Genomic DNA, 27,267 nt, shown 5'->3' with positions numbered 1-27,267 from the left:
TTAAAAACCGCTGCAATTTTCGAGACCAAGAATACCGGAAGTTATACAATTCATTTGCAAGATACTATCCGTCTTTCAAAATTGGAGCGGCAGTTAAGTTTTCACGCCATCCAGAAAGGGGGCACATTTTCACGGAGGCGAGTAGAACAAAACCGACACAGTGTATCGCTAGTGCTGTTATAATCGTGTGGAAAGAACAATTCTCAGCTATCGTGCATTCACTCGCTCTCATCCCAGGTAAAAAAGTACTACATTGCACTACAATAAAATGATAATGTAGCCAAGTAAACTATCATTTTACTGTAGTGAACGCAGTAAAATAAAAGTAACACTAAGTAGGCGTATTTTTTTCTTTGTTTTAATATCAGTATTACTAACACACACTACTGTTTCACTAGTGACAACTACACGTTTACTTGGACACACTTTGTTTTCAGTAGTGTTCACTATATTTACTGACACAAACTGCTATTTTACTATAGTAATTGCTGTTTCACTACATTGGGCATTAATGCCACTTTATTGTTACTAGACTCCCATTGTTTTTACTGATTGCCACTGTACTTCTACTTTATATATTTTTATGCATGTATTTTTCGTGATATGCTTCACTCTCAATTTTTGGTTTCTACCTTTTTCATAACTTTCTTCTGATGACTTACAGGTAAATTTTACTTCCCCCTTTAAATTTTTGAGGGTTTCACTAGAAAATGACTGCTTCGGTACTGCTTGCTTTTTTTTCTAAAAGTTTTTTTGCTTCAAGTAGTTTTATATTTTTTTATGTTATTATTGTAAAAATACTTGTTCCAAAATCCTTTACTATAGAGCAAGGGCTAAGCGCGTACCCCCCCCTGTTTTACGAACGCACCATATGGTTTTAAGATGGCTTTTGCGGCTAGAAGCCATGTTTGTATCAAGATACAAACATGGCCGCCAGCCGCAATTTATCTCTTAAAATAGTAAGGTGCGTTCGTAAAACAGTAGGGGGTACGCGTTTCGCCCTTGCTCTATTACTCGAGTTTTTTTATTGTATTACTTGAGTAATTGCCAAGTAAATTTTTACCTGGGATATCAATGACATTTTAATCAAGTTGACTGAAACAATAATCTTTTTTAAAAAAACGTAAACATTTAGGGACTGTTGCAAGTGCGTGACGTCACCTACGCGGCAACAAGAGGGAATGTCGCCAAGCAAAATTTGTGCCGCCGTTGGTAGCAAATACACGCAAAAATTGTACTTTGATCCTAGGGCCGATCAACCGTCTACAGGTGGTTATTGGATTACGGATGAAGAGCTTCGCCAAAAATTGGCAAACTTAATTGACACCGAAGAAAAGATCAAAAATGCCTCCGTCTACAGCAATCCGCTCTCTTCGTGGCAGTTGACAAACACCATGTCTTACCACGCGTTCATTATAATGGAAACGAACGATTGGTGGTGGTCGATTGAGAAAAACATGGAACGCATCACGATTCAACGCTCGAAGAACCTCGAGAGTGTTCGGGACATGTACCAAAGGAAGAAACGGCCGACTGGTTGGACTTCGTTGGCAGAAATCAGGAAGCATGACACAACTGCAGGCGGTAATACAACAATCAAAGAACTCATCAACTACATTTGGAGGAAAGATTGTTTAAACAACGTTTACCATCTTCTCAAGGCGAATTGCCAAATATTTGCTGCTATGGTTTTTTATCGCATCAAATCACCATACAATGATCAAGTCTATTTTGACGAGGCTGCCGATCAACCCCGATCTTCAGGAAACAGTTGCTACATGAATGTGGATCAAGTGTTCAACGAAGTGCGACGTTTAAGCACTTCAGAGACTTTTACTCAATTAGAGATTTATAAAGGGCAAATAAGTTCATGGTACCTCCCCCATTTTTTGGTACCATTGGATCGGCTTAACCTTTTTCTAATCTTATTCGCAATAATATACGATCTCTCAGTAATAGTATTAATATTAGGAATATTCTCATTCATCTTAAAAACAGTGCAATTATTCGTAAATACTTTTCTAAAACCAAACATATCTGAAATCTTTTCGCATAAACATCACTTCGTGATTTTTCAAACGGACGAGAAAACTTACTGGTCGTTCGAACGAATACCGACAGGTTTCACCATTCAGCGAGCCAGAAATAAAGACATCCTTTTGAAAGAATGTCAACGGAATTCACGCGACACTTTGGTCTCCAAAATAAAGTTCGAAAAGTCAGATGTTGCCGTGAGGCAAAATATGAATGCAGTATTGGACTTTATCTGGAAAAAGGACAACATGGACATATTTTATATGCCCGCAGAATATTGTGGCACGATAGCTTTGCGAATCTACGATCAATTTAAAAGGAAATAATGTCTTTCTTTTAAGCACAACTAACACTAATGCAATAAAATTTGCACTGTCCCAGAAATTCTGTACGAACAACTGAGCTTTAATACAAACTATGAGCTGTACATAATTTTTCTTTTACTCAAATTGTTGTGACTTAGAGTAATTGAAATAATTAGCCAATAAAAATGCTAATCAACAAGGTTCACCACTTCACAAAGGAAATGCAACATTTTTGCTTAACTGGTGAAGAATGGTATTTCCTACCTTAATGTCCATTGTGATACTCTTCCAGTTCCCACTGATTAAGACTAAATCACTTGATATCAATGATGTCAACAATTCTCTGTTAATTTGAAATTCATCAATTGCTGCCAGTCTGAAAGTAAAAGAGGAAAGAAAATGGAACATCAACCTGTAACTTTCATTATTCTATTATATGGGGGATTTCATGCTAACACTTGTTGAACCTGATCAAAATCAACACTGAGCAATCATAGAAACCCCCTGAAAATTGTGTCTTTAATATTTAAATCACAAAAAGTCAATAAAACAAAAACCTAAATCTAGTCTGCTTTAAACCTAATTGGTGACAGAAAACTTTTGAAAAAATGTGGTAGTCGTCTGGGGCGCGTCAAGTGGCAAATCAGACGAATCCTGATTTTCCATAAGGTCCTGTACAAAGTTTAGTACAAGCTGATTACCGGCAGGAGGCTGCTGAGATCAGGTATATAGCGTTTCTAGTGTATTGTTGTTAATCAGACGAATCAGGATTCGTCTGATTTGCCACTTGACGCGCCCCTGCTACCGTTGAAAAACCTAGGGAACAACCACATCGGGCGAGCCAAATAAAAAGCGGCTGTTCACGGCACCCCATCACACTGCAACGCGCCGCTAGGGGGTCGGCTTAACCCATATACTTAGAGATACTAAGAAGGTCTATAAAGCCCTGCACCGTAACGTTAAGTTTATTTTGATCGGGCTGCCGATCAACCCCGATCCTCAGCAAGTAGTTGTCACATGGGTGTGGATAAATTTTTGGGGGAAGTGCAACGTTTAAGCGCTTCAATGACTTTATTTCAGGTTGAGCTTTATACCGCGGCATGATTAAAATGCGTAATTTTAGCAGCCATTATAACGTCTGTGTTTGGGCCTGGAACTGGGCCTGGAACTGTCCAGCTCATTGAAGGCTTTCTATTTTCCATTTTTTGGACTTGATGTACAAATAACGCAATGATGTGACAGTTGATAATCTATACTGTTCCATCGAAAATACGCCCGACTATAAAATTGACAGCCGAGCAAAGTGCAATTCAAAGAGAAACAACTGACTAGGTCGTAAAAAAAGCTGCGTCTTTCCACTTTTATCATTTCAGGAGATAGGATTCATTTTCTACGTGGCAATTAAAAAGGACGCCAAATCTTTTCAGTTTGTTGCTTCGCGGAATTTCGAGACCACTCAAGTCATTAAATAAGCGAAACCCATAAAATTCAAGATCCTGGAGCTAAAGTTGGACCTCATAAAAAAAGGTGGATGCGATGAGCGACGGGATCCATTGCAAGAAGAGCCGAGATTACATTTATCTCAAATACAAAAACAAAAAAAACAACATTTGATGTTTGGCCATGTTTAAGGTTACAACCCTATGAACGAAAAGTCTGAAGCCCCAGAAATTTTATCATCTGGTTTTCTTCAACGTTCAGTTTCCTGTTTAAACAAATACATCACACACGAATCCAAGCAAACACGAGCCATTCGCATTGAACGTCCTTAAAAGGTGTGAGATGTTCACGCACAATTATAAGTTTCGATTCAACTTGGATGCCTGGAACATTGAAGTTCCAATCGTCCAGTCAGCAGTCCGACTCAGTTGTTTTTTGTTTTTTTAATGGCTTGTGCGATGCAAATAGGCGGTACATTTTGTTTCCAGGAAGAGCTCGACCGGGAGCGAACGCGACCTAGCGGAGCCCATCGTCGCGTTTGCTACTGCGCCGCCAAGGATTCGAAGAAAAGTCATAAACACGTTGGATGCGAGGATAGGAATGAAAACAACCGCGGGAGTGGACGCGCCAACGTGGCGCCGATGTAAAACGGGACAGAATGGCGCCCAAGCTTCTCGTTGCAAAGGCAACGCCCACAGTGTGTCGCCAAGTAAGAATCAAGAGGAAAGAACTCATTCTGTGCGAACAACTGCTGCCAATGAACTTCAATACAAACTATTCGCTGTTCCTAATTTTTCTTTTACTCTAAAAGTTGTGGCTTAGAAGCGATGAACGAATTGGTCAATAAAAATTCTAAACATTTTTGCGAAACTGGTACCTTAATGTCCATTGTGATACTCGTCAGGCCGTGACGTTTTTCCATACTGTTTAGGGCTAAATCACTGGATCTTTAAGGACGTCCACAATCGTCTGTCATTCCGAGATTCACTAATTGCTGCCAGTCTGCAAAGTACCAGTGAAAAGAAGATGACAGCCAAGGCGATGGTAAAACTTTCAGCGTTTTGGAAGCACCCGGATCCATTAAGGCTTGTTGATCAACCAGAAGGATTTCGAAGGGAGATATTGAACAGAAAACAAGTCATGTTCGAGAATAATATCTCGCGTTCGGTTTTAATACAATTGACCAACCTGATCGCCCAATACACAGCAAGGCACACGAGCCAGTTATTCAAATCTAGTAGGATTTTGAAATCAACACTTTCAACAATTTAGAACAACTACTAAAACAGCACACCCGGAAGAGAAAGGGCTCGACACGCGATAACCTGAAGGGAAGCACAATTTGCCGAAACAAGCGTCTGACAGTTTCCGGTCACGTATCATTTCGATTCATTCAAAACAATTAAAGAAATATCCGTCGATCGGACGCCATCACACAGTCTGGGTAATACCGAGGATGAAATCAATCTTTTTCAAATGCGCCGCTGGATGAGCCTGGACGCCAAGTGAAAGCAACTCCACACAATTATCGACTGAAATCCTCTTCATCAATTGAATTTCACATTCGGTTTTCAACTGATCCAGCAAATAGCTACTTGTCCGCCACCGCTATAACAGCGACTGCCATTTTGTCCATCGTTCCCAGAGACATCCGGCCAGTGTACAGGTAACGGAGCTGCACCTCTTGGAACACGTCTGGATCGACGTCCTGGATATCTACGATGTTCGACAACCTTTTTTTTATTTCTTTTTTTTTTTTTCGACCGTTTGGAACCTTTGCTGCTTCACTGTCAATACATATTGTAACGTTCTGTGAGCGTCTTCGACCTTTGGCCGACTTTCCCTCTTCGTCGACGTGACGACTTCCTACTCCCTTTGTTCTTTCCCATCTTCTCCTTTGTAATTGGGGCAGTCTTACCCTCGGTGTGAAACCAGCCGGACTCAACAGTCTCTGGTGTCATGTGTTTGTGTTGTAGTTTTTGTGTCTACTTTACTGGTGCTGGAATGCCAACAAGCATGGCCAGCGTGAATGTGTGTTTCTGTTGTGTAAATTGCTGGTGCTGGAATGCCAACAAGCATGGCCAGGTCCGGACGGTCGTGGTAATACGACCGTTCGTAGTGCGCTGCGGTAATGCAGGCACCGGTGTGTTCGTGGTGCGCTGCGGTAATGCAGGCACCGGTTTAAACGCGGTAATGCGTGATTCAGACTGTGTGTGTGTCTACTAAAGTCAGGAAATAGACCGAGAGGTTCTCAAAAGACACCCATCTAAGCTGTTCCCTTCCCCTCATTTCTTAACATGGTGTCAGAAGTGGGATTCGGGCCTCTGAATGGTTGGTTTAATCTGACCGCCCGAAACCCTGCCAGTTTTAATTTGTTTATTTCATGTTGCTTTCTCCGTTTCATTTTGTTTTGTTTTTCTTTTGAATTCTTAATTTCTAACCCGTTTTCTTAAATAACTTCTGAGATCCTCTTAACTCAAAAATGGCGGAAGATGTTTTTGCTTTTATTATGGAGATTGTTCGTGCCCAAAATGAGATGCTACAACAATTGCTGGCCCAAAATCAGCAACGAGCCCTTGACGCTGGTCCATCACTCCCAACTTAGCGTAGACAACGCGAAGAAGACGTACTTGACTTCGCGGGGACAGTTAACCAAGACAAACGCGGGCAACCCGATAACTGTTATTACTTGAATTATTTTTCGTTTTTTTTATTTTTCTGTTTATTTCGGTTTTTCAGGGAAAAACTCGAGTCAGGAGAGGCCGTGTAACGTTCTGTGAGCGTCTTCGACCTTTGGCCGACTTTCCCTCTTCGTCGACGTGACGACTTCCTACTCCCTTTGTTCTTTCCCATCTTCTCCTTTGTAATTGGGGCAGTCTTACCCTCGGTGTGAAACCAGCCGGACTCAACAGTCTCTGGTGTCATGTGTTTGTGTTGTAGTTTTTGTGTCTACTTTACTGGTGCTGGAATGCCAACAAGCATGGCCAGCGTGAATGTGTGTTTCTGTTGTGTAAATTGCTGGTGCTGGAATGCCAACAAGCATGGCCAGGTCCGGACGGTCGTGGTAATACGACCGTTCGTAGTGCGCTGCGGTAATGCAGGCACCGGTGTGTTCGTGGTGCGCTGCGGTAATGCAGGCACCGGTTTAAACGCGGTAATGCGTGATTCAGACTGTGTGTGTGTCTACTAAAGTCAGGAAATAGACCGAGAGGTTCTCAAAAGACACCCATCTAAGCTGTTCCCTTCCCCTCATTTCTTAACAATATAGAGTGGAATAGATACGCTTTTTTGAAAAGGAGTAAGGGTTTGCTAAGACGGCCATCATGGATCATAGTTTCTCCCCTTGCCTTCGCTCTGACTTAACTGGATGTCCTTTCCGATCCCAAAGACGAGTGGGCGAGGGGCAGCTTTTCTTTCGTCTCTGTGACTTGTGTCAATGTCGTGTCGCAACTGCGTGAGGCAACAACCACAAGTTTTGCCAGGCAGATAGCACTCGCTTCGATCAGGCCATTCGAGTCCAACAACTCAGATGCTCGTAGCTAGTTTATTTATGGTCGAGCTGCTCGCGGTCGTCTCCGGCGTGTTAGAACTACCGGCCGTGATGTTTTCATTAGCTAACGCGTCCGGACTCACTTGTTTGTAATGGATAGCACGATGAAATAGACGGCCCACGTTGAGTCCACAAAATGCTTTGCAATCAAATAAGGGCATTCACGGCACGCTGTTGCAGCGTCTTTTCGGAGCAGTTGAAAAAAACAAGGTGCTTTACCACGTTGTATTAATCGAAACGAATGATTGCGATGGTGGTCGATCGCGAGAAAAACACGGGGGGATAAGATCACGTTGTGAAAAATGGCAGGGTGACCCCGATGGTTGTGGCGTTTCAAAAAACTATATTACTCTGTGTTTCATCTGTTCTCAGTGATTTGAAAAGCAGAAAGCCCGCAAGGTATTGAAGGCATTGAAAACCCCGATCGGCCTCATAAAACAGACTTGATACACATACATTTTCAGAGGCATAAACAACAACAACGAAAAACGGCTGAAACATCTTTAGCACGTCGTTTATAGAGGAATGGTGATTGGAAACAAGACGATGAATGAACAATTAGCCAAAATTAAAAAGAAAAAAAAACCTGATCAACACTTAGCTCCACGAACCACGAAACAATGGCAACATTTCTTATATGCTGTTGTGAAAAGATGTCGTTTCTTACCTTGAATAATACGTGCTGATGATTTCCCTTAGACCGGCGAGTTTTCCACAACTAAAGGCGAAAATCACGTGATGTCCAACGCGTGACATCGTTGGCGACTCTGTTAGTATCACTGCCAGAAGTCCGTCAGCCCAATCTGGGCAGACACAGTCAGGGTGGTGCAGTCCCTGTGTGTCTATTTCAACTTTCGATAGACAAGTTGGCATTCACTGTTGTGCATCGTTGAAGACGTAAGCTGATTATGCCAGTCGACGTCCAACCAATTCCTGGGATCCCTTTAACGAGCCACTTTTTAAATAAAAACAAGGAACCGTTGCTCGATTTCTCTGCATCTTCCATTTGAAACTATCACTGCTTCACTGTCAACGAAGGCAGCCCTTACCACCCTTACCTGTGTTCACTGGAATATGCATGCCTTTGGAAAAAAAGGAGTAAGGGTCTGCTAGGGCGGCCATCTTGGATCATTTTCTCATCTCTTCCCCCTTGGTTCCGACTTACCTAAATGTCCTTTTCGATCCTGAAGGTATATATAGACGAGTGGGACAGTTTTCTTTTGTCTCACTGACTCGTGTCGAACTTTTAAATGTCAATCTATATGGAATGTCGTAACAACGCGAGATGAGGCGCCGCTGCTTTTATCAGGGGATAATATGCCTCGCTTCAAACTGGCAATTTGAGTTGAAGAATAGACGTCCCACGTTGGGCTTATGAAGAGCTTGGCAATCAAATGAAAGCCATGGAAGTCCAGGATATTTAGATCAAATTGCTGAAGTGTAGGCAGATCAATCGCAGAAAGTGACACAACAAAAATTTGCGAGAGAGGACTGACTTAGCCGCCAATCCATTTCGTTCATTCCCGTAAAATCCATCGACGTGGTTCCGCAGTTGAAATAAAAAGAAACATTTTTTTTTTGCGCAGTTACCAGACTGGTCTTGCGCAGCCGCGAATTTGACTTGATCTTACCCACACGTATAGCGTGCAAAGAAAGAAATAGCAAAGCATCGATTCCATTGGCTGATGGTAGAAACAACCGCGGGAGGACGCGTGATGGCACGAGATCCATCACCAATGATCTTTCGCTCGTTAAAGAGACCACTCCCATCAAAATTTTTGCAGATTATTAGTTGGTTAGATGAAATAGACGCATTTATGTTGAACCACTCGCTTTCCATCCGCTTTTGTGAAATCAATCGAATATTCTTTCCAGTCGATTGGCACCACCATTTTAAAGAGCGGGACACTTGTAGTGCCAATTATACCAGCCGATTTGAGAGTGCGACGTCATCGACACTGAGGCAACTACAAAGAAATGTCGAGAAGAATTACCGGTGGCGATTTCACTCGCGAATTGTACTTTGATCCTAGGGCCGATCAATCAGACACAGGCGGCTATTGGATTACAGATGAAGAGCTTCGCGAAAATTTGTCACATTTAATTGACACGGAAGAAAAGATTGAAAATGTCACCTATTACAGCAACCCGCTCTCCAAGTGGCAGCTGACAAACGGAAAGTTTTTTCACGCGTTCATTGTAATAAAAACGTTGAATTGGTGGTGGTCGATCGAGAAAAACACCGAATGCATCACGATTCAACGCTCCGAGACTATCGAGAGCGTTTGCGACATGTATCAAAGGAAGAAACGGACGACTGGCTGGACTCCGTTGACAAAAATCACGAAGTATAAAACAACTGAAGGCGGCAATACAACAATCAAAGATTTCATCAATTACATGTGGAGGAAAGACGTTTTAAACGAAGATTACCACATTGTCAGTGCGAATTGCCAAAAATTTGCTGCTTTGCTTTTTGACCGAATCGAATCACCGCAAAATCATCTAGTTTATTTTGACAAAGCCTCCGATCAACCGCCATCCACAGAACGCAATTGCTACATGACAGCGGAACAAGTACTCACTGAAGTGCAACGTTTAGGCGTTCCAGAAACTTTGAAAAACTTAGAGTTGTATCAATTAACAAAATTTCGCGTTCCATGGTTTGTCTGGGATCCATTATTTTTGCTAGGTTTCAGTTTAGTCGCAATCAGTTACATTTATTTAAAATATGCGCCAAATAATTCGTCTATAATCTTTCCCTTCTTTCTTTCTTCTTTCATCATTCTCAGCTTCCAGAACAAAAATATTTTACTTTTTGTTACATTTACATTTGACGCAATATTTTACGCCAAAACAGATATTGACACTGATAACATTATTTATTTCGTTATCTTAATGTTTTCCTACATTTATTTAGTATACAAATTTTCAGAAAAGAATGGCTATCGATTATTTTGGCTAGGTTACAGTTTAGTCGTAATCATTTATATTATAGTAAGATATGCGTTAAATAATTCGTCTTTTATAATCTTTTCTTTCTTTCTTCCTGCTTTCGTCATTCTCGGCTTCCAGAACAAACAAATTCTATTTTTTGATACATTTACATTTAGCGCAATATTTTACGCCAGAAACGATATTGACATTGATAACATTATTTATTTCGTTATCTTAATGGTTCTCTTCTTTTATCTGACCATTACGAATTCAAAAAAGAATGGCTATTCTTTTTATCCAACTTTCATGTTGGTGATTTTTGAAACAAATGAGGGAACGTACTGGTCATTCGAACAAGTTCTCTCATTTTCAAATAATCATGACATTGGATATTTAGTTTCCATCCATCGAGCAACGAATAAAGACATCCTTTTGAATAAACACCAACAGACACCACGAAACCCCTTGTTCACTAGTAAACATTTGATCAAAGAAGCAAATGCCGAACGGAGAGATATGATCAAAGTATTGGAATTTATCTGGAAGAAAGATTACCTGGATTCCCCGAATGATCCAGGCAATTTCACCTTGGCACTTAGAACCGACTTGGCTCAAATACTGTACAACAAATTTAAAGATGAATCCATCGCTCCTGTTTAATCCAAATGAAAACCACTGAATAAGTGCACAGATTTATCGTGTATGTGTGTTTGCTAACAATATATCTATCAGTGCTGTGTGTTACTGCCATTTTTTTTTTATTCTTCCGTTGAACCTTAATAGCATAAACCTAAGAAAGAAGAAAATCACGCATATACATCATTAATAGTCGTTAAAACAAACATCTAATCTGCTTAATAAACCAAAGTTGAACATTACAGCTCTCTCCAGTTAGCGAACATTTTCGTTTATCCAATTAACGATAAAGGGATACTCGCGCGAGTCCAGTTGGCAAAGGCGATTTCTAATTCTTCTCATCAGCATATTCAAATCGAGCCATGCCGATAAGGTGTGGTTGCATATATATATTTCGGCCCCCGGTGATGACGACGGGTTGCCATCCATCATATCAACTGCATCTCTATCGTCTAAAGACAAACTTCGTATTGGACATTATTTTCCAGGACAGAAAAACATCTTTAGCATTTCGTTGAGAGGAATAGGTGATGGGAAACAAGAACATTTGGAAAAGAATAAGAAGCTAGGCCCAGAAAGAGACCTCTGTTACCAGTAATGAGAAATGCAACAAACTCTATGATTCCAGCATGAAAGACATTTACGTCACAGCTGAACCTCCATCAAAGGCTTACCTTCTAGAAACATGTTCAATTCTTTCAATACCTTTTAAATGGCCTCCGTTTGACTGCATGTAGAACTTGATGTTAACAAATGAAATAGCAATAGGCGAAAGACGATCGGACAGACGACGATCAACACGTGAACAACCTACCGAAGATAAGCAGCCCTACTAAATGAACTTTGAAGTCTGACATTTCAAAATGCTGACGTTTAAAGGGGGGACTAGCAAAAGGTCGGCCTTTATGAATTTCCTTTTCTCTCCCTTCCCTCTTCTCTAACGCACCTAATCGAAAACTACCCAATGTGTCACCTGTTGGCCTCAGGTAAATTGTCTCGAGTCCTATAGGGATGAAGGCCAACAGGCCTCCGCAGACATGATACATCCGTCATCTCCGTGTTAACACCGGCGGATTGGAAGTACTTTGACTCGTGTATGTTTCCAATTTCCTTGATTCCCAATCACAAGACTGAAGATGTATTAACTTTGGTATCATTTAAATATAACATCATATAATACTAAAGCGTTCAATCTATCCGGACAACGCGTGATGGGCTTGCGTCGTTGGCAAATAGGTGGGTAGTTGGCTTGGCTTTTTGATGGAGGGGATAGTTTGGTGCCTACCGTACCCCTTTATGCTATTCCTATTTCTCTTTCTTTGCAACCCGCGAAAAAGCTGCAACATTAAAATTAGGAAAATAGTATAGTCATTCTAGCAAAAAAAGGGGGGTGTACCTCAAACAATTAGTAATGAGAAATTTTATTAATGAGCACTATTTAGACATACTTTTTACGTAAGTGTGTAAAAAAATTCAAAAATCGTACGTAGGGATCACATATAAATTTTCAATTAAAAATTAGAAAATAAGAAATGGGGGTGAAATTTTAAATTTTTTTTTGTTTTTATTACATGTAATCAAACTGTATGTGTTAATAAACGTGTGTTTCTAATTTAAATGTTTTTTGTGTAGATTTACTATTTTTGTTTTAATTTTAAAGTTACTGAAATTGGTTTCCGCGTCGAAATTTTTTCGCCGTGTTTAACACGGCGCTTATGGCGCTACGCGTCTTGTTAAAATTGATGCTACATAAAAACTAAATAACCTAAAAATCCCCAAATAGTCTAGTTTTGTAGCCAATATAACCTAGTTTATTTTGTATTAATTAAATCTTATGAATATAACACAGTAAAAAAGTTATAACCATTACAAAAAAAACTCCCCTTTTTTAGGTTTTTCCAAATTCCGCAAAATTCAAGTTGCTTTTACAACACACCCGCTAGGGTGACATTTTCGGGGGGGCGCTGCAACTTTTACTTGACTACAACTGTTATTAAATTTAAGATTACTCCTCGTTCCTATTTTTCGACACTTCAACATTTTGAATTTTTTTATAACAATAACAATAGGTTTCAATTGTATAGTTGTAGTCGAGTAAAAGTTGCAGCGCCCCCCCGAAAATGTCACCCTAGCGGGTGTGTTGTAAAAGCAACTTGAATTTTGCGGAATTTGGAAAAACCTAAAAAAGGGGAGTTTTTTTTGTAATGGTTATAACTTTTTTACTGTGTTATATTCATAAGATATAATTAATACAAAATAAACTAGGTTATATTGGCTACAAAACTAGACTATTTGGGGATTTTTAGGTTATTTAGTTTTTATGTAGCATCAATTTTAACAAGACGCGTAGCGCCATAAGCGCCGTGTTAAACACGGCGAAAAAATTTCGACGCGGAAACCAATTTCAGTAACTTTAAAATTAAAACAAAAATAGTAAATCTACACAAAAACATTTAAATTAGAAACACACGTTTATTAACACATACAGTTTGATTACATGTAATAAAAACAAAAAAAAATTTAAAATTTCACCCCCATTTCTTATTTTCTAATTTTTAATTGAAAATTTATATGTGATCCCTACGTACGATTTTTGAATTTTTTTACACACTTACGTAAAAAGTATGTCTAAATAGTGCTCATTAATAAAATTTCTCATTACTAATTGTTTGAGGTACAAAAGCTAAAATGACTATACTAAAATTAACTGAAACATAGAGGAAGAGAAGAATGGAAAGAAAACGAGGGTATGGTAGGCACCATAGTATCCCTTCCGTCCAAACAAAATGAAAGGATATAGACCCATTTGCCAGCTAAAGAAACTTGCACGCATGACTGTATATGGCGTCGAATCTCCTCCTTGTAAAGGCAAATCCCGTAGTGAATCACGTGGCTAGATAGTGATCCTATACAGCGCATGAACAACGCGCAGGTGGCTATTGGCTACGCGTTTGGTAGGCGTCGCAGTTGACAAACGAGGCCTATTTTCTCAAACGCGTTCATTGTAATAGAAACGAACGATTGGTGGTGGTCGACATTGGAAATGTAGTGGAAACATTTATAAAGATATCCAAAACTTTGTATATCCTGTCGAATTTCATTGGCTGCTGCCAATCTGAAGAAACAAACAAAAAAGGAGAAGTTGAAAGAAGATATCAACGTGTAACTTTCTTTTTCTGTGAGACCATACGTTGATATATGCGAGGGATTGGAATTGCGGATTGGGGACGCAAAGAATCTCTTCTGGCTCGTTGGAGGTTTTTCATTTGCCATTCGGTGAAATTCAATTGTTTATATGAACGCGTCGAGGATGTGGCGGTCAGTGATGTCGAAAACCCTCCCTGCTATACGAAATGGACAGTCTCATCAGAGCAAAGTGCAGTTTGAAGGAAAACAACATGTAAACATGGTGCGTTTTTTCATTGCAACCTCTCAGGAAATGGGGACTCGCTTCTATATACAACGCCAAATTCTAATCCGTTTATACATATCCTGTTGGTTTTTTGCGGGATTTCGAGGCAACTCAAGTCTTAAATAACCGAAACAACATGAAATTCACCAATCTTGTTGCTAACGTTTCATTTGAACCCCCTCACACAAAATGTTATCACCACCTCATAAAGAAAAGCGAATGCGATGAGCGACAGGATGCAATGCAAGAAGAGCCGAGATAATTTATCTCATATACAAAAACAAACAAAACAACATTTGATGTTCAGCAAAGTTTAAGGTCACAACCCTATCATGAACGAAAAGTGTAAAGGCGTTGAACTTAATCATCTGGTTTTCTTCAACGTTCGGTTTCGTATATCTGCATAAAGACAAGTCCAAGTAAACACGCGTCGTAAGAAACAGACGCCATTCGCACTCCACGTTCTTAAAACGTGCGTGATGATGTTCACGCCAATAAACTATACAAGATTGAATTCAACTTGGATGCCGGGAGCACTGCAGTTCCAGTGGTCTATAGGAGCCCAGTTGTCCGCGATACATAAATAGCCGATGTTTGGCAATAAAATTGTTTTCAAACTGCGTCAGTCCGACTCAGCTGTTTGTTATGGCTATAGTGGGCGATGAAATGGACGGCCTGTGTGTCCCAGGAATAGCTTGGCTGGAAGCGAATCTTATATCAGATGGATACCGTAATAGGGTCGTTGTTGTGGATGCTGTCTTTCCAGCATATTCCGTTTGCATGCACGTAACAAGTAGCAGAAATTGACAAATTAAATTGCCCGATTAGGTCACCGAATCATACGTCAATGTCGTTATAGTTAGCAAATTCATTGACAAGCCTTCGGCATAATTAAGCAACTCGTATTAAAGTGCTGTTGCGATTGCGTTTGTGCCGCCTAGGATTCAAAAGAAAGTCATAAACACGTATAGGATACGAGGATAGAAATAGAAGCAGCAACGGGACTACACGGCGTCGGTGTAAAACGGAACTACACGGCGTCGGTGTAAAACGGGACTGCACACATTGCATCCAAGATCCTCGTTGCAAAAGACGACTGTCATGGAATGTCGTCAGAAAAGCCTACAAGGCAACGCCAGTGCAGCTATTTATAATCAATGGAAAAGAACAGTTCTCAGCTATCAAGCCTTTCTTGCACTGTTTGGCTCTTCATCCTGTTCAATGTAAATCACTTTTCATTCAAGTTGATTGAAACGATGGTTTTAAGAAACGTGACAATTTTAGTGGTGGACGATCTTCGGCTATAATTGACGTGTTCATATAAGAATAAGTAGAAGATACCAACCATTTCCAATTTGCTAGCTAGTCAATGAAGGGAGAATGCCTATACCGTGTTTGAAACTTACACTGTCCCACCGTCTATGAATGCAATGAGGATGTTGCAATCGGTAATCGACTGTTGCACCACCAACACAAAAGCATCACGGGAGTGGCGTTAAAATGACGGCAAGAAATGCAAGCTGAAGTGAAACACAGTCATTTACCTATGACAAACGATTTGTGTTGGCGGCGACAACCTCTATTGTCATACATGCAAAGTGTTGGCGCTATGTTTTTGGAGAAGGAGTAAGGGTTTGCTAAGGCCCTAAGTCTCTCCCCTTCTCTTTGCTCTGACTTGACCTTAATGCCCTTTCCGATTCTAAAGGCAAAGTCGAGTGGGTGAGGGATAGCTTTCTTTTTATCTCGGTGTCGATGTCATGTAGCAAAGTCGTAAAAAAAAAAAAAAACTTTTAAAAAAGGGCGCCGCTGATTTTATCAGGCGATATGACTCGCTTCTATCTGAATGTTGGGGTCCATCTTCGATGCTCGGAGCTAGTTCTTTTTATGGTCCAGCTTCAGCGGTCATCTCCAGCCCTGCAGACTGCTGACCGTAGTGTTTTCATTAAAAGACGACAGTCCATCGCAGAAAGTGACAAACAAAACACGGGAGAGAGGACTGACTTATTAGCCGCCAATCCGTTTCGTCCGTTCAGAAAATTCCGTACAATCTTTCAACGTTTTCAGCAGTTAAAATAAAAAGAAACATTTTGTTTTTTGTATCAACAGGACTGGTCTTGTGAAAATCGCGGATTTAACTTGATCTCACCTACATTGTGCGCAAAAAAAGAAAAAGCAAAGCATCGACAACCGGGGCTGGGAGGAGTATAGAGGGGACACCAGTTGCTATCCCTCTACAGGGGGGAGTCGAACCCATAGCTGTCCGGGGAGTGGAACCCGCAACCAGTTGGCAGCAAAATGAGGTGGAGAGGAAGTTTTTCAGTAGGGTGTGTGCGAACGAAGCGAATAGATGGAAAAAGGACATAAAAATGCAATAAAATAACAGAAAGTTTTTTCACTGTAGTATGTTATTGTTTCTTGGATAATACGCTATATTTAAAATCAAATGTTACATTATTAATTAGTCAATTAATTAAAGTTTTTTTTTGCTTTCCGCGCTGACTTTTCTTTCACCCTCTTGTTTTCTGTTATTTGAGTCTTTTTTCTTCGGCAACGCACTTCATTCTAGTGCACATGAAATCGATGATGTTAGTCATGAAGACTGTAAAAATTTGGGCAAATGTTACGTCCAAATTTTTTCACGGAAATTCTAACTTCGCTAGTAGCGGATAAACTACCCCAAGTTGGTTGTGAAGAACGCAAGATAGTCTTCACACTCCTCCCAGGAGCTGTAGTCTAAACTTGGCTTGAGCGTTAATCCAGGTTGGCCTCTATTGGCTTTACCTGGCCATCCAGATTGGCTTGACGCTCAAGCCAAGTCCAAACTACGGCCCCAGACCGGGAACAAGACAGAGGCCCCTCCCACTGAATTTTAGAAGGTACCAAGACAACCAACAAACTGTTTTACCAGTTGCTTTTCATCCTTTTCAGACAAATCTCTCGAAGTATTTCCACGTCTATTTGCCCAATCGTTTTACAAAGAGCGGAAAATAAAGTGAGTGTGTCACGCTTGCGACGTCTTCGACAAAGAAATGCCGCAGAGCATTAGTACGAATAGCGATTTCTCTCGCCGGGAACTATACTTTGATCCTAGGGCGGATGAACCAAAAGCAGATGACTATTGGATAACGTATGACCAACTTCGCAAAATAATGTTGCATTTAAGTGAAACTGAAGAGGAGATTCAAAATGCCTCCGTTTACAGCAATCCGCTCCCTTCGAAACAATTGACAAACGGCAAGCTTTATCACGTGTTCATTGTAGTAGAAATTTTGAATTGGTGGTGGTCCATTGAGAAAAACACCCAACACATCACGATTCAACGCTCCCAGAAGCTAGAGAGCGTTCGTGACATGTACCAAAGGAAGAAACGGACGACTGGGCTAACTCCGTGGACGGGGATTCGGAAGATCAAAACGACACAAGGCGACAATATAACAATCAAACAACTCATCAATTACATGTGGAGGAGAGACTGTTTAAGCGGCGATCACTACGTCCTTGCTGCCAATAGCCAAAAATTTGCCGATTTGCTTTTTAAACGAATCGAATCGTTTAACGAACAGGTTTATTTTGACGAAGCTGCCGATCAACCCCGATCGTCATCCATCAGTTGTTACAAGAATGTGGATCGAGTACTCAGTGAAGTGCAACGTAAATGCGATCCAGAAACTTTGACAAAATTAGAGTTGTATAAATCAGAAGAATTTCGCGTTCCATGGTTTGTCATGGATCCATTATTTTTGCTAGGTTTCAGCATAGTCGTAATCGGTTATATTTTAGTAAAACATGCGCCAAATAACTCGCCTTTAATCTTGATCTTCTTTCTTTCTTCTTTCTTATTTCTCAACTTTCATTACAAGAAAATTTTTCTTGCTGTTGCAGCTATAAGTGTGGGAATAATTTGCTTCAGGACAGGTTTTAGTGAGCTTTCGATTTTCCCAGGGAACATTATTTTTTTCGGTGTCTTGATGGCTCTCTTCTTTCTTCTGACCATTACGAATTCAAAAAAGAATGGCCATTCTTTTTATCCAACTTGTTATTTGGTGATTTGTGAGACCAACAAGAAAACTTACTGGTCGTTCGAACAAGTTCGGTCATTTTCAAAACAATTGAACAATGAATATGTCATCGTCATCCAGCGAGCCAGGAATAAAGACGTCCTTTTGAATAAACACCAACGAAGTCCACGAGATATTAAATTCACGAAAGAACATTTGGTCGACACAGCGGTTGCCGTACGGCAGAATGTCATTGCAATATTGGAATTCATCTTGAAGAAAGAATACGTGGATTTCGAAGATTATCCACAAGATTTAACATTAGCACCTTCAACCAACTTGGCTCAAATACTGTGCAATAATTTTAAAGCAAGTTCAATCTCCCTTGTTTAAGCCAAATTAATTTACTGCGACAAATCAAATACTTAAACAAATAAAAGACTCAAACAAACCGTGTATACGTTTATTTGCTGTTATATATAAATGGTGTTTGTATTTGACTTGTCTTTTATTATTCCGTACCGAAACATTCACGCTGTGTCGTTTGCTCTGTATACGTAAATCTAGTTGCAACTAGCGGGCCATGAATGGACGATCGGACAACAAAAACTACGCCATTATCGACACGAAGTAAGGGCAAAAGTGTTTACCACTATAAAAGGTAAACAAACCATGCCGAATTGCCCGTACACATCTCCTTGTTACCTCTCGACTTGAAATGGAGATAGCCGGTTTCAAGCGTATATACTGAGCCCAGTTGAACACAATGTATCACCTCCATCAAAGGCTTACCTTTACCTAGAAGAATGTTCAAATCTTTCAAAACCTTTAAATGGCTTTCGTTTGACTGCTGAGCCCGTTCAAACATGTAGAAATTGAATGTTGACGCAAGAAACAGCGACATAAGGAAGGGGGTCGGCCAAACAACGGTCAACACGTGAACCACTGAAGAGAAGAACCGCCGCTATTACATGAACTTTCAAAATGCTGACGTTTTAAGGGTAGGGACTAGCAAAAGGTCGACCTTTAAGAGGTTCCTTTCTCATCCCTTCCCTCTTCTCCAACGCACCTAATCAAATAGTAGCAAATGTGTCACCTGTTTGCCTCAGGTAAAGTGTCTCAATTTCACGTGGTTGCATCCTGGTGGTGAATGCCAACAGGCAGTCAGCCTCCGCAGACATCATACCTGTATTAGTTGCTAACAACGGCGGATATGAAGTAACGTAGCCTTGTACAGTAGAGGCCATCAAGCGGGGTATCCGGTTTCCACAGATGTTTCGTCTAATATCAAATGAAATGACTTCATCCCACCTGAAATGTCTTTACTTGTGCGATACATTACCTCTCATACTTTAGAGCCCGTGGCGGTGCTCAGGCCGGAACGTCCTCCACTGACTAAAAAACGCATCATCTTGACGATGTCGTACCCCATTTCGATAGATTCATTCGCTGATGCTGCCAGTCTGAAAGAAAGAGAGGAAAGAAGATGAGCATGAACGGCACACCTCTCTTTATTCTAGGAGACGCTTGGTCGGTAGAAGCGGTAAAATTCAAATTTTATTGGGGGAACTTTTGGTTATCTACTGTTGCATCGAAAATATATACGCTCGACTATAAAATTGATTGAGGAGCATAGTGCCGCTCAGGGGGAAGAAACAACTGATAACCCGTTAGGTCGTAAAACAAGCTGTGTTTTTCCCAGTTTTGATAGTTCGTTTTTTGCGTGACAATCCGAAGGACGTCGAATGCCATTTCTTTTAAGACTGTCGCCATGCGAAATATCGAGGTCACTCACTTCAATAAATAAGAAAAACACTACAACAAAAAATGCTATCACAGCTCCTTCACGAAAGAAAACGCGATGGGCGATAACATCCAAAATGAAAGTTGAGCAAGGAAGATTTATCTCAAATAAAAAACAGACCAAAAACATTTGATGCTTGGTGTGGTATTAAGGTTACAACAACAAGAGCGAAAAGTCTAACATAACTTAATCATCTGGATTTCTTCAACGTTCGATTTAGTATTTGTAAAAATACAAGTCAAAGTAAACACGCGTCGTAGCGAACCCACTCAGCTGTTTGTTATGGCTATAGCAGGCGATGAAATGGAAGACCTGTGTGTTCCAGAAATAGCTCGGCTGGAAGCCAACGTTATCAGTTTGAACCGTAATAGGATCGTTGTTGTGGATGTCTTTCCAGCATATTCCGGTACCAAGCAAGTAACAATTAGCAGAAAGTGAAAAATGAAATTACTCGAAAAGGTCACCGAATCACACGTCAATGTCGTCATAGTTAACAAATGCATTTACAAGCCTTCGACATGATTAAGCAACTCGTATTAAAGTGCATCATCTTTTTCCATTGTCGCGATTGCTACTGCGCCGCCGAGGATTCGAAAGAAAATCGTAAACACGTTGGATGCGAGGATAGAAATAGAGGCAGCCAAGGGACTAGACGCGTTCAAGTAGATTGAAACTGTGGTTTTGAAAAGCGTAAAAACTATTTCGGGATTTTTTCTAGCGTGCAACGTTCCCAACATCACACCAACAGAGAATGTCGTTGAGCAAAAGTGGTGCCAAAGGTGGTGGCAAGTTTACTCACAAAATGTATTTTGATCCTAGAGCCGATCAATCAGACGCAGGGGACTATTGGATTACGGATGAATAACTTCGCCTTCGGCAAACTTAATTGAAACTGAAGAAAGGATCTAAAATACCTCCGTCAACAGCAACCCGCCCTCTAAGGGGCGGGCGACGAACGCCCTACTCTATCACGCGTTCACTATAATGGAAACGAACGGTTGGTGGCGGTCGATCGAGAAAAACACCGAAAGCATCACGATTCAACGCTCGAGGGACATCGGGAGTGTTCGTGACATGTACCAAAGGAAGAAACGGACAACTGGTTGGACTACGTGGTCAAAAATCGGGAAAAATGAAACAACTGAAGGCGGCAATACAACAATCAAAGAACTCATCAACTACATTTGGAGGAAAGATTGTCTAAATTACGTCTACCATCTTCTTGATAAGAACTTCAAAAAAATTTACTGCTATGGTTTTTGATCGTATCAAATCACCATACAATGATCACATCTATTTTGACGGGGCTGCCGATCAACCCCGATCTTCAGAAAGGAAAGAGGAAAGCTTTTTGTCTTTCCTCTTTAGGCAAATATCGTTCGAACGATTACCGACTCGTTTCACCATTCAGCGAGCCAGAAATAAAGACATCCTTTTGAAAGAATGTCAACGGAATTCACGCGACACTTTGCTCTCCAAAAAAAGTTGGAAAAGTCAGATGTTGCCGTGAGGCAAAATATGAATGCAGTATTGGACTTTATCTGGAAAAAGGACAACATGGACATATTTTATATGCCCGCAGAATATTGTGGCACGATAGCTTTGCGAATCTACGATCAATTTAAAAGGAAATAATGTCTTTCTTTTAAGCACAACTAACACTAATGCAATAAAATTTGCACTGTCCCAGAAATTCTGTACGAACAACAGAGCTTTAATACAAACTATGAGCTGTACATAATTTTTCTTTTACTCAAATTGTTGTGACTAAGAGTAATTGAAATAATTAGCCAATAAAAATGCTAATCAACAAGGTTCACCACATCGCAAAGTAAATGCAACATTTTTGCTTAACTGGTGAAGAATGGTATTTCCTACCTTAATGTCCATTGTGATACTCTTCCAGTTCCCACTGATTAAGGCTAAATCACTTGATATTAATGATGTCAACAATTCTCTGTTATTTCGAGCTTCATTAATTGCTGCCAGTCTGAAAGTAAAAGAGGAAAGAAAATGGAACATCAACCTGTAACTTTCATTATTCTATTATATGGGGGATTTTATGCTAACACTCGTTCAACCCGATCAAAACTCAACACTGAACAATCGTTAAAAAAAACCTGATAATTGTGTCTTTAATATGTACTCACAAGAACCACAAAAAGTCAATAAAACAAAAACCTAAATCTAGTCTGCTTTAAACTCAATTGGGACCCTGGTAGTTGACATGTTATTTTGATTTGTCAAATAAATTATGAATGGTTACTCACATTAATTTTGCAAAGTTGCAAGATTTCATTTCCATAGGGAAGACCGAAATCTAGAAATGATGATTTGACTGTTCAAGATCCATAAATACTGCAGACTTTAACAACAGGGCAATCACTGCCTCTCTGTGAAGACAGTATAAATTTCCATACATTAAAAAAGGAGCTTAAGCAGTGAAAAATAGTGTCAACTTACTCTACGAATTAAACATGTTCACGTGGATGATGTTGCGAAGTTGTGCGGAAATATCAACGAACATCAGCGGCCCAGCTGATGTTCGTGGGAAACGTGTCATCTCACTTTTGTTTTGTCCTATCACAATAAAAAATAGTAGATATATTGACTTTTAGTAATTTCTTTTCTTAAAACTTAACGATTTGGTTGGATTTCGGCTCTCATGATGATAATCCTAGTGCCGGTTGTCATCCATTAAATCGATTTTGATTTTGATTTTTGTTTAGGGGTTCTGAGGGGTGTCCCTCTGGTATCCAGAGTTCCTCAGTTCTCGGGCTTTGGCTAGCCCTTTAGCCCCATCCTAGTTTGCGCTGAAGTTATGGCGGATGGTTTGGTGTTTTGAGGGAGGGGGGGGGGGGTACACTTTCGGTGCGACATCGGTTTTTGTTATTGATTTCTGGCGGTTACTACCATTAAATCGACTTTGCATCATACAGTCCGACAAACAAAATCCCACTTTACGAAAAACAAAAACTATCTGTTGTAAGACATTGCCATACCTTGGGTGTACAGCATAAATAAATTTCGTTTTTCGGCTTTTTCCACTCAGTTGGCGGCTGCAAAAACAACAAATTTCAAGAAATGAGTGGCATTCAAAAATAAGCATGATTGACATTTTCAGTGGAAAAAAAACTGCAAAGAATAAAACAAAATAAAAAAAAGGCGCGATTTTTGCAGCCAATCAGGATGCATAAAACTTGTGGCGGTGTGTTTACGATATTATTTAGAAATTGGATTTTTCATCTGCTAGATTATTACGTCACAAAGCACTACGTGCTGAAGTTCAAAGGAGAGCTCTGCATCTGTTACCTGACATTTGAAGGTTAACAATTAAACGTCTTGAACATGTCGGCGTGGAACAAACTTCGTTCGTCTCAAGTAATGTGTAAGTTGAATAAAATTACGAGGCGTGGAATGGCCGAATCAAAACCTGATGCCAGTATCAAACCTCATACTGAAGCCACCTACACGTCCCCTAATTCAACACTAGGCAAATTGGCATTAGTATTCAATTTGAAAAAGTTTGATTAATCATGTCTATTTTACATAGGAGATGTTCACAAGGTTAGCAATGTGGAGAGGTATTTCCTTGTTTGGACGAAAAAATTCAAGTCTACAAAAGATGTTCCTGGCTATGTATCGTAAGTGAAAATTGAATTAATTTGGCAAAAAATCTTAAGCATCAAACATGAAATACAATTTAGGAGAGACATGATGGAAAAGGCAAGAAACATCATTAGGATAAGAGTTAACCTATCTATCATTGCCATCTGCTTGGTTGGGGCCTTGCTGGCAGCTAGAAGTGGGAAAAAAGCCGCTGAGAGAGGAGAAACCCTCACAAAGCATAACCTTCAGTGGCATAAAGATTACAATGATTCCCAAATTTCTCAGCCACCCAAGTGAAAAAGTAAAAATTAAATTCGAGTGATAACACTAAAATCACTCAACTGGAATCTATCGTTGCATAAACAATTAGACAATAAAAATGGAAATATATCAAAAGTCTTAACTAAGGCCTTAGCTTTAATTCTTAATTGAGAATGGACACAATATCTCCTTATTCTTTGGTAAAATTCCTTTCGTTTTCATGTAAGCCACTAACTGTTCCGGAATATCTGCAAGCAATTGTTTAGCTAATTGGAAACCTCCTGCCATGTCGTCATATTTTTCTAAAATCTCGTTGAACTGTGCATACTGAACAACATCTCTCGCCGCATTACGGCCATTTTGGCTGAGCTTCTTTATGTCCTCTTCTAGTCGAGTCGCTGATGTGAATGAAGTCGGTCCGATCCCAACAATCAATACCGACATTGGAAGCTCCGACGCTTCAGTAATCGCCTAAATACCACATTGAGTTTTAATTTGTTTCCGTCATACCAAACATATCTTTACCTTTGCAACTTGGTTGGTATCTGCAATTTCTCTGCAAGTCAAAATAATAAGTACAAAGTAATCATTGCAATCGAGTCCACGCCATTCCAAATGTTTTTTGGCTGAGCGTGCGACGTGCTCAATTGCAGGACTGAGGCATCCCGTCTGGCCCAATTTAATCGAATCCAGGCAAGAGCGGTAAGCATTAATGACGCCCTCAACGCCACGAACGTGCAATTCGTGTGAAATCGGAGCCGAGCGGGCACCGAAATTGAGCAACGAAAACATTTCCCCAGTATAATCCTAGACGATTAAACGTAAAGCGAAAAACATTTTTAATGCAGCTGACGTAATAAAAAAGTTGCGCTTGTCCTACCTGAATGACGTCTCCAATGGCTTTCATTGCAAGCTCATATTGCGTGGGATCTCGCCCAATATGATGTAAACTCGTTGAATTATGCGGATCACCGTTGGAATCTGTTTTCAATAATCATCACAATAAACGGGTCGAATAACATTGCAGTCTAATTAATTTGTTTTTAGTTGTTTTTTTTACCTGTGAAATCGATTGCAAAAGTGAAGTGCAGTTTGGTCCCACTAGAAATATAATCGAGGAAGGAATGTACACGTTTCGTTTTGCTCTCAGTCAATTCAATTACAGCTTTGCTGGAATGCTGTCAAATAAAACCAATTTGATCATAATAAAAAAAATAAAAGCTTTAAAATTTTCAATGCAAATTACATTTTTCTTCAGTGGGAAGGAAGCTGGAGCTTCTAGCAATTGGCGGGCATGAATTTCGGTTTCTCCCAGAAGCTGATGTTGACCATCTTTGCAATGGTGATAGCACTGAAGTGTGAGCTGTTTGTACTCACCGCGATTGTTCCGTAGAACACGGAAAGGTACGGATATGGCGGGCCAAACTGGGTTTTTCGTGCTAGACAAGTAGGTTGTCCGTTTCATGAGTGTTTTCTTTGAACTGAGAATGTCCAAAAAGGGGTCAGGAAGCGAAAAAGAAAGCCCACTCTTGCGAAGATGGCTAGCTGAGAAAATTAGCTCGAGCTCCTCTCGATTGTGGCTCACATCCATTACAGTAATAATGAGCTGGCCACGCTTGACGCCATTGAGCATTATATCGGCAGTGTAGGCTTGAACCGTAACGATATCGGCCAAAGTGCACTGTACTTTTCCAAGGTAAGTATGCTTGCTTAGTGAATGGCTGCAACTGTCTGTATCAAACATCTGGAACTTGAGTTTTTGCTGCTCTTCAAAGCAGTAATGGATTTTTATTTTGTTATGGAAGTCTGGGTTGATAACATCCCTCAATATTTCTGTGCGTGCATACTCCTGCCAACCACGGCCAAAGGGGTGGTTGAATACCACACAGGGGATCAGGTTTGGGAGACGCATCACTCTCGAGCAAGAGCCTGAATCGAGACAAAAGAAGTCAATTTATCATGGCAGACAGATGAAAACACAAAAACCAAACCTTGCTGATATTGAGAGTTCTACTTCAATGGAAGGGATAGAAGAATAGTGTGGTGTCATTTCGAATTTGAAATGCACTTATTTTATCGGGTTCAGTGCGGGTTGTACTGCATAATTGGATGAATCCTCTCGTATATGCAAATGCTACGGGTACAGAATTCCGAGTATCTCCTTAGAATGTAATATCAAACCTGTTTTCCGGAAAAAACAGCACTGAATAAGTGGAATTCCTAATCAACAATAACGAATAATACCAGGTGTGAACAAACAAGACGTGCTCTAATTAGATTAACGGATGCTGAAAGGAAGAGAAGAAAAAGAAACAATAATAAAACCAAGCAGACGACAGGATATTGCACACTGATTGAAGAAGTACGGAAAATAATCGCTAGGCAGCGTGATTCGGCCGTAGAATACGTTGATACGATGAACAAATTCCAAAGTTAGCTGGCGTGAACTGAAGCGTGAACGATTCAGGCTCGACAATAATTAAATATTTACATCAACCATTTTTAGAATTTCTTGCGGGACAGCTGCAAGTAACTCCAAACTTAGGAGTCAAAATGGGCAAAACAAGGCAAAAAGAAGAAAAAGCTCAGAAGTACAATGCAGGCTTGTCTTTTCTCTATCTAAATTAAGACGTATCTGATAAAATATATTAGGTATGATTGCGCTGCTAAAGCTCCGGCTTACTGACGGCTAAGCCGGAGACCGGTCTTAAGATAAATCTCTCGTTTTTCATCGAAATGTCAGTATTTCAAGTGACGTTTGCAGTGAATAGCTTTTTCGTACAGTTACTAAACTCTTATAAGGTGCAAAGGGAAGGGACACCTAATCGAATTTGATTTACCCAAATGTTTCATTTGTATGACAGTTGATGGGTTTGGGCCTCACCTGTTCTTATCACCTCAGGTGATTGCCTTCCCCCTTATCCCATCAGCCACGTGTTTGCCATTTTGCATATTTTTTTGTTCTATTTCGACAGTTCCGAGAACTTGAATCATTTTCTGGGGGGAAGAATTCATCATGACATCGAAAGGATGGGGTCACCAAGAATCATAATGGCCGTTTTTCTTTTGTTTTTCATCATCCCACCTCTCTACCAGTCTACCTTCAAGGAGTAACTGTTGAGATCGGATTAAATGACATCAGAACTTTGACTGTCCAAGTTTCTATCTGCGTCTCCAGTGAGAATGTGCACGGCAAATTTTCTACTGTCGTTATGCTGGGCTCATCGTGTCGGTTGTCCCAATTCAACAAAAAGCGGATAGCAAATGTAAACGTTACCAAT

At 40.3% G+C, this 27,267-nt stretch overlaps 6 protein-coding genes and 1 long non-coding RNA gene across 16 annotated transcripts in view; 5 read left to right on the top strand and 2 right to left on the bottom strand.

Moving 5' to 3' along the window:
* The window catches only part of LOC116920282 (speckle-type POZ protein), a 43,204-nt gene extending 20,211 nt beyond the window's left edge, over window positions 1-22,993 (bottom strand). Inside the window, exons 1-7 of one of the 8 annotated variants that reach the window (XR_006642058.1) lie at window positions 22,580-22,985; window positions 22,387-22,509; window positions 21,995-22,106; window positions 19,655-19,775; window positions 19,499-19,593; window positions 14,093-14,246; window positions 13,452-14,017 (exon numbers count right to left, since the gene is read on the bottom strand). The gene's annotated coding sequence lies outside the window, so the exon portion shown is untranslated. Of the gene's footprint in view, window positions 1-2,603; window positions 2,716-4,656; window positions 5,496-7,996; window positions 8,838-13,451; window positions 14,247-19,498; window positions 19,594-19,654; window positions 19,776-20,195; window positions 20,506-21,994; window positions 22,107-22,386; window positions 22,510-22,579 lie in introns of those variants that run through there. The other 7 variants (XR_006642059.1, XR_006642060.1, XM_045167713.1 and 4 more) reach the window with 7 other exon arrangements.
* On the top strand, window positions 102-2,461 carry LOC123468027. Of its 3 annotated transcripts, none has more exons than XM_045167727.1 (3): window positions 102-237; window positions 1,136-1,584; window positions 1,662-1,961. In XM_045167727.1, exons 2-3 carry the CDS (start codon window positions 1,182-1,184, stop codon window positions 1,718-1,720), a joined length of 462 nt encoding a protein of 153 aa, XP_045023662.1. In that variant the 5' UTR covers window positions 102-237; window positions 1,136-1,181; the 3' UTR covers window positions 1,721-1,961. The 3 variants fall into 3 exon arrangements, with proteins under 3 accessions (XP_045023662.1, XP_045023660.1, XP_045023661.1); XM_045167726.1 differs by adding an exon at window positions 665-722 and having other exon boundaries at window positions 117-237; window positions 1,136-2,461; XM_045167725.1 differs by having other exon boundaries at window positions 103-237; window positions 1,136-2,461.
* LOC123468029 lies at window positions 6,323-7,002 on the top strand. Its single transcript, XR_006642064.1, has 2 exons — window positions 6,323-6,460; window positions 6,519-7,002. It is a non-coding gene; the product is annotated as an uncharacterized LOC123468029 (long non-coding RNA).
* LOC123468024 lies at window positions 9,149-12,081 on the top strand. The gene is made up of 2 exons (XM_045167707.1): window positions 9,149-10,966; window positions 11,391-12,081. The coding sequence occupies exon 1, from the start codon at window positions 9,307-9,309 to the stop codon at window positions 10,924-10,926; it is 1,620 nt and encodes a 539-aa protein (XP_045023642.1). The 5' UTR covers window positions 9,149-9,306; the 3' UTR covers window positions 10,927-10,966; window positions 11,391-12,081.
* LOC116920268 lies at window positions 16,830-18,812 on the top strand. The gene has a single exon (XM_032926437.2). The coding sequence runs from the start codon at window positions 17,344-17,346 to the stop codon at window positions 18,703-18,705; it is 1,362 nt and encodes a 453-aa protein (XP_032782328.2). The 5' UTR covers window positions 16,830-17,343; the 3' UTR covers window positions 18,706-18,812.
* Window positions 22,994-23,163: 170 nt separating the features above from the next.
* On the top strand, window positions 23,164-24,128 carry LOC116920372 (UPF0389 protein CG9231). Its single transcript, XM_032926598.2, has 3 exons — window positions 23,164-23,609; window positions 23,670-23,760; window positions 23,824-24,128. Exons 1-3 carry the CDS (start codon window positions 23,465-23,467, stop codon window positions 24,020-24,022), a joined length of 435 nt encoding a protein of 144 aa, XP_032782489.2. The 5' UTR covers window positions 23,164-23,464; the 3' UTR covers window positions 24,023-24,128.
* On the bottom strand, window positions 23,642-26,385 carry LOC116920247 (copine-8). The gene is given in 8 exon segments (XM_045167708.1): window positions 23,642-24,457; window positions 24,512-24,793; window positions 24,867-24,967; window positions 25,047-25,164; window positions 25,233-25,875; window positions 25,877-25,915; window positions 25,978-26,167; window positions 26,231-26,385. Coding segments are annotated over 7 exon segments (1,557 nt in total). The 5' UTR covers window positions 26,037-26,167; window positions 26,231-26,385; the 3' UTR covers window positions 23,642-24,142.
* Window positions 26,386-27,267: the final 882 nt, after the last annotated feature.

Source organism: Daphnia magna, unplaced genomic scaffold (assembly GCF_020631705.1).
Source record: "Daphnia magna isolate NIES unplaced genomic scaffold, ASM2063170v1.1 Dm_contigs265, whole genome shotgun sequence".
Taxonomy (NCBI): Eukaryota; Metazoa; Arthropoda; class Branchiopoda; order Diplostraca; family Daphniidae; genus Daphnia; species Daphnia magna.
This window is presented reverse-complemented; position numbering and strand designations above follow the sequence as displayed.

Coding starts and splice junctions, on each gene's coding strand:
- LOC123468027 (XM_045167725.1), top strand. CDS start 1,182: ATGTCGCCAAGCAAAATTTGTGCCGCCGTTGGTAGCAAATACACGCAA.
- LOC123468024 (XM_045167707.1), top strand. CDS start 9,307: ATGTCGAGAAGAATTACCGGTGGCGATTTCACTCGCGAATTGTACTTT.
- LOC116920268 (XM_032926437.2), top strand. CDS start 17,344: ATGCCGCAGAGCATTAGTACGAATAGCGATTTCTCTCGCCGGGAACTA.
- LOC116920372 (XM_032926598.2), top strand. CDS start 23,465: ATGTCGGCGTGGAACAAACTTCGTTCGTCTCAAGTAATGTGTAAGTTG. Junction 23,610..23,669: donor GTCCCCTAATTCAACACTAG/GCAAATTGGCAT, acceptor TATTTTACATAG/GAGATGTTCACAAGGTTAGC. Junction 23,761..23,823: donor GATGTTCCTGGCTATGTATC/GTAAGTGAAAAT, acceptor AATACAATTTAG/GAGAGACATGATGGAAAAGG.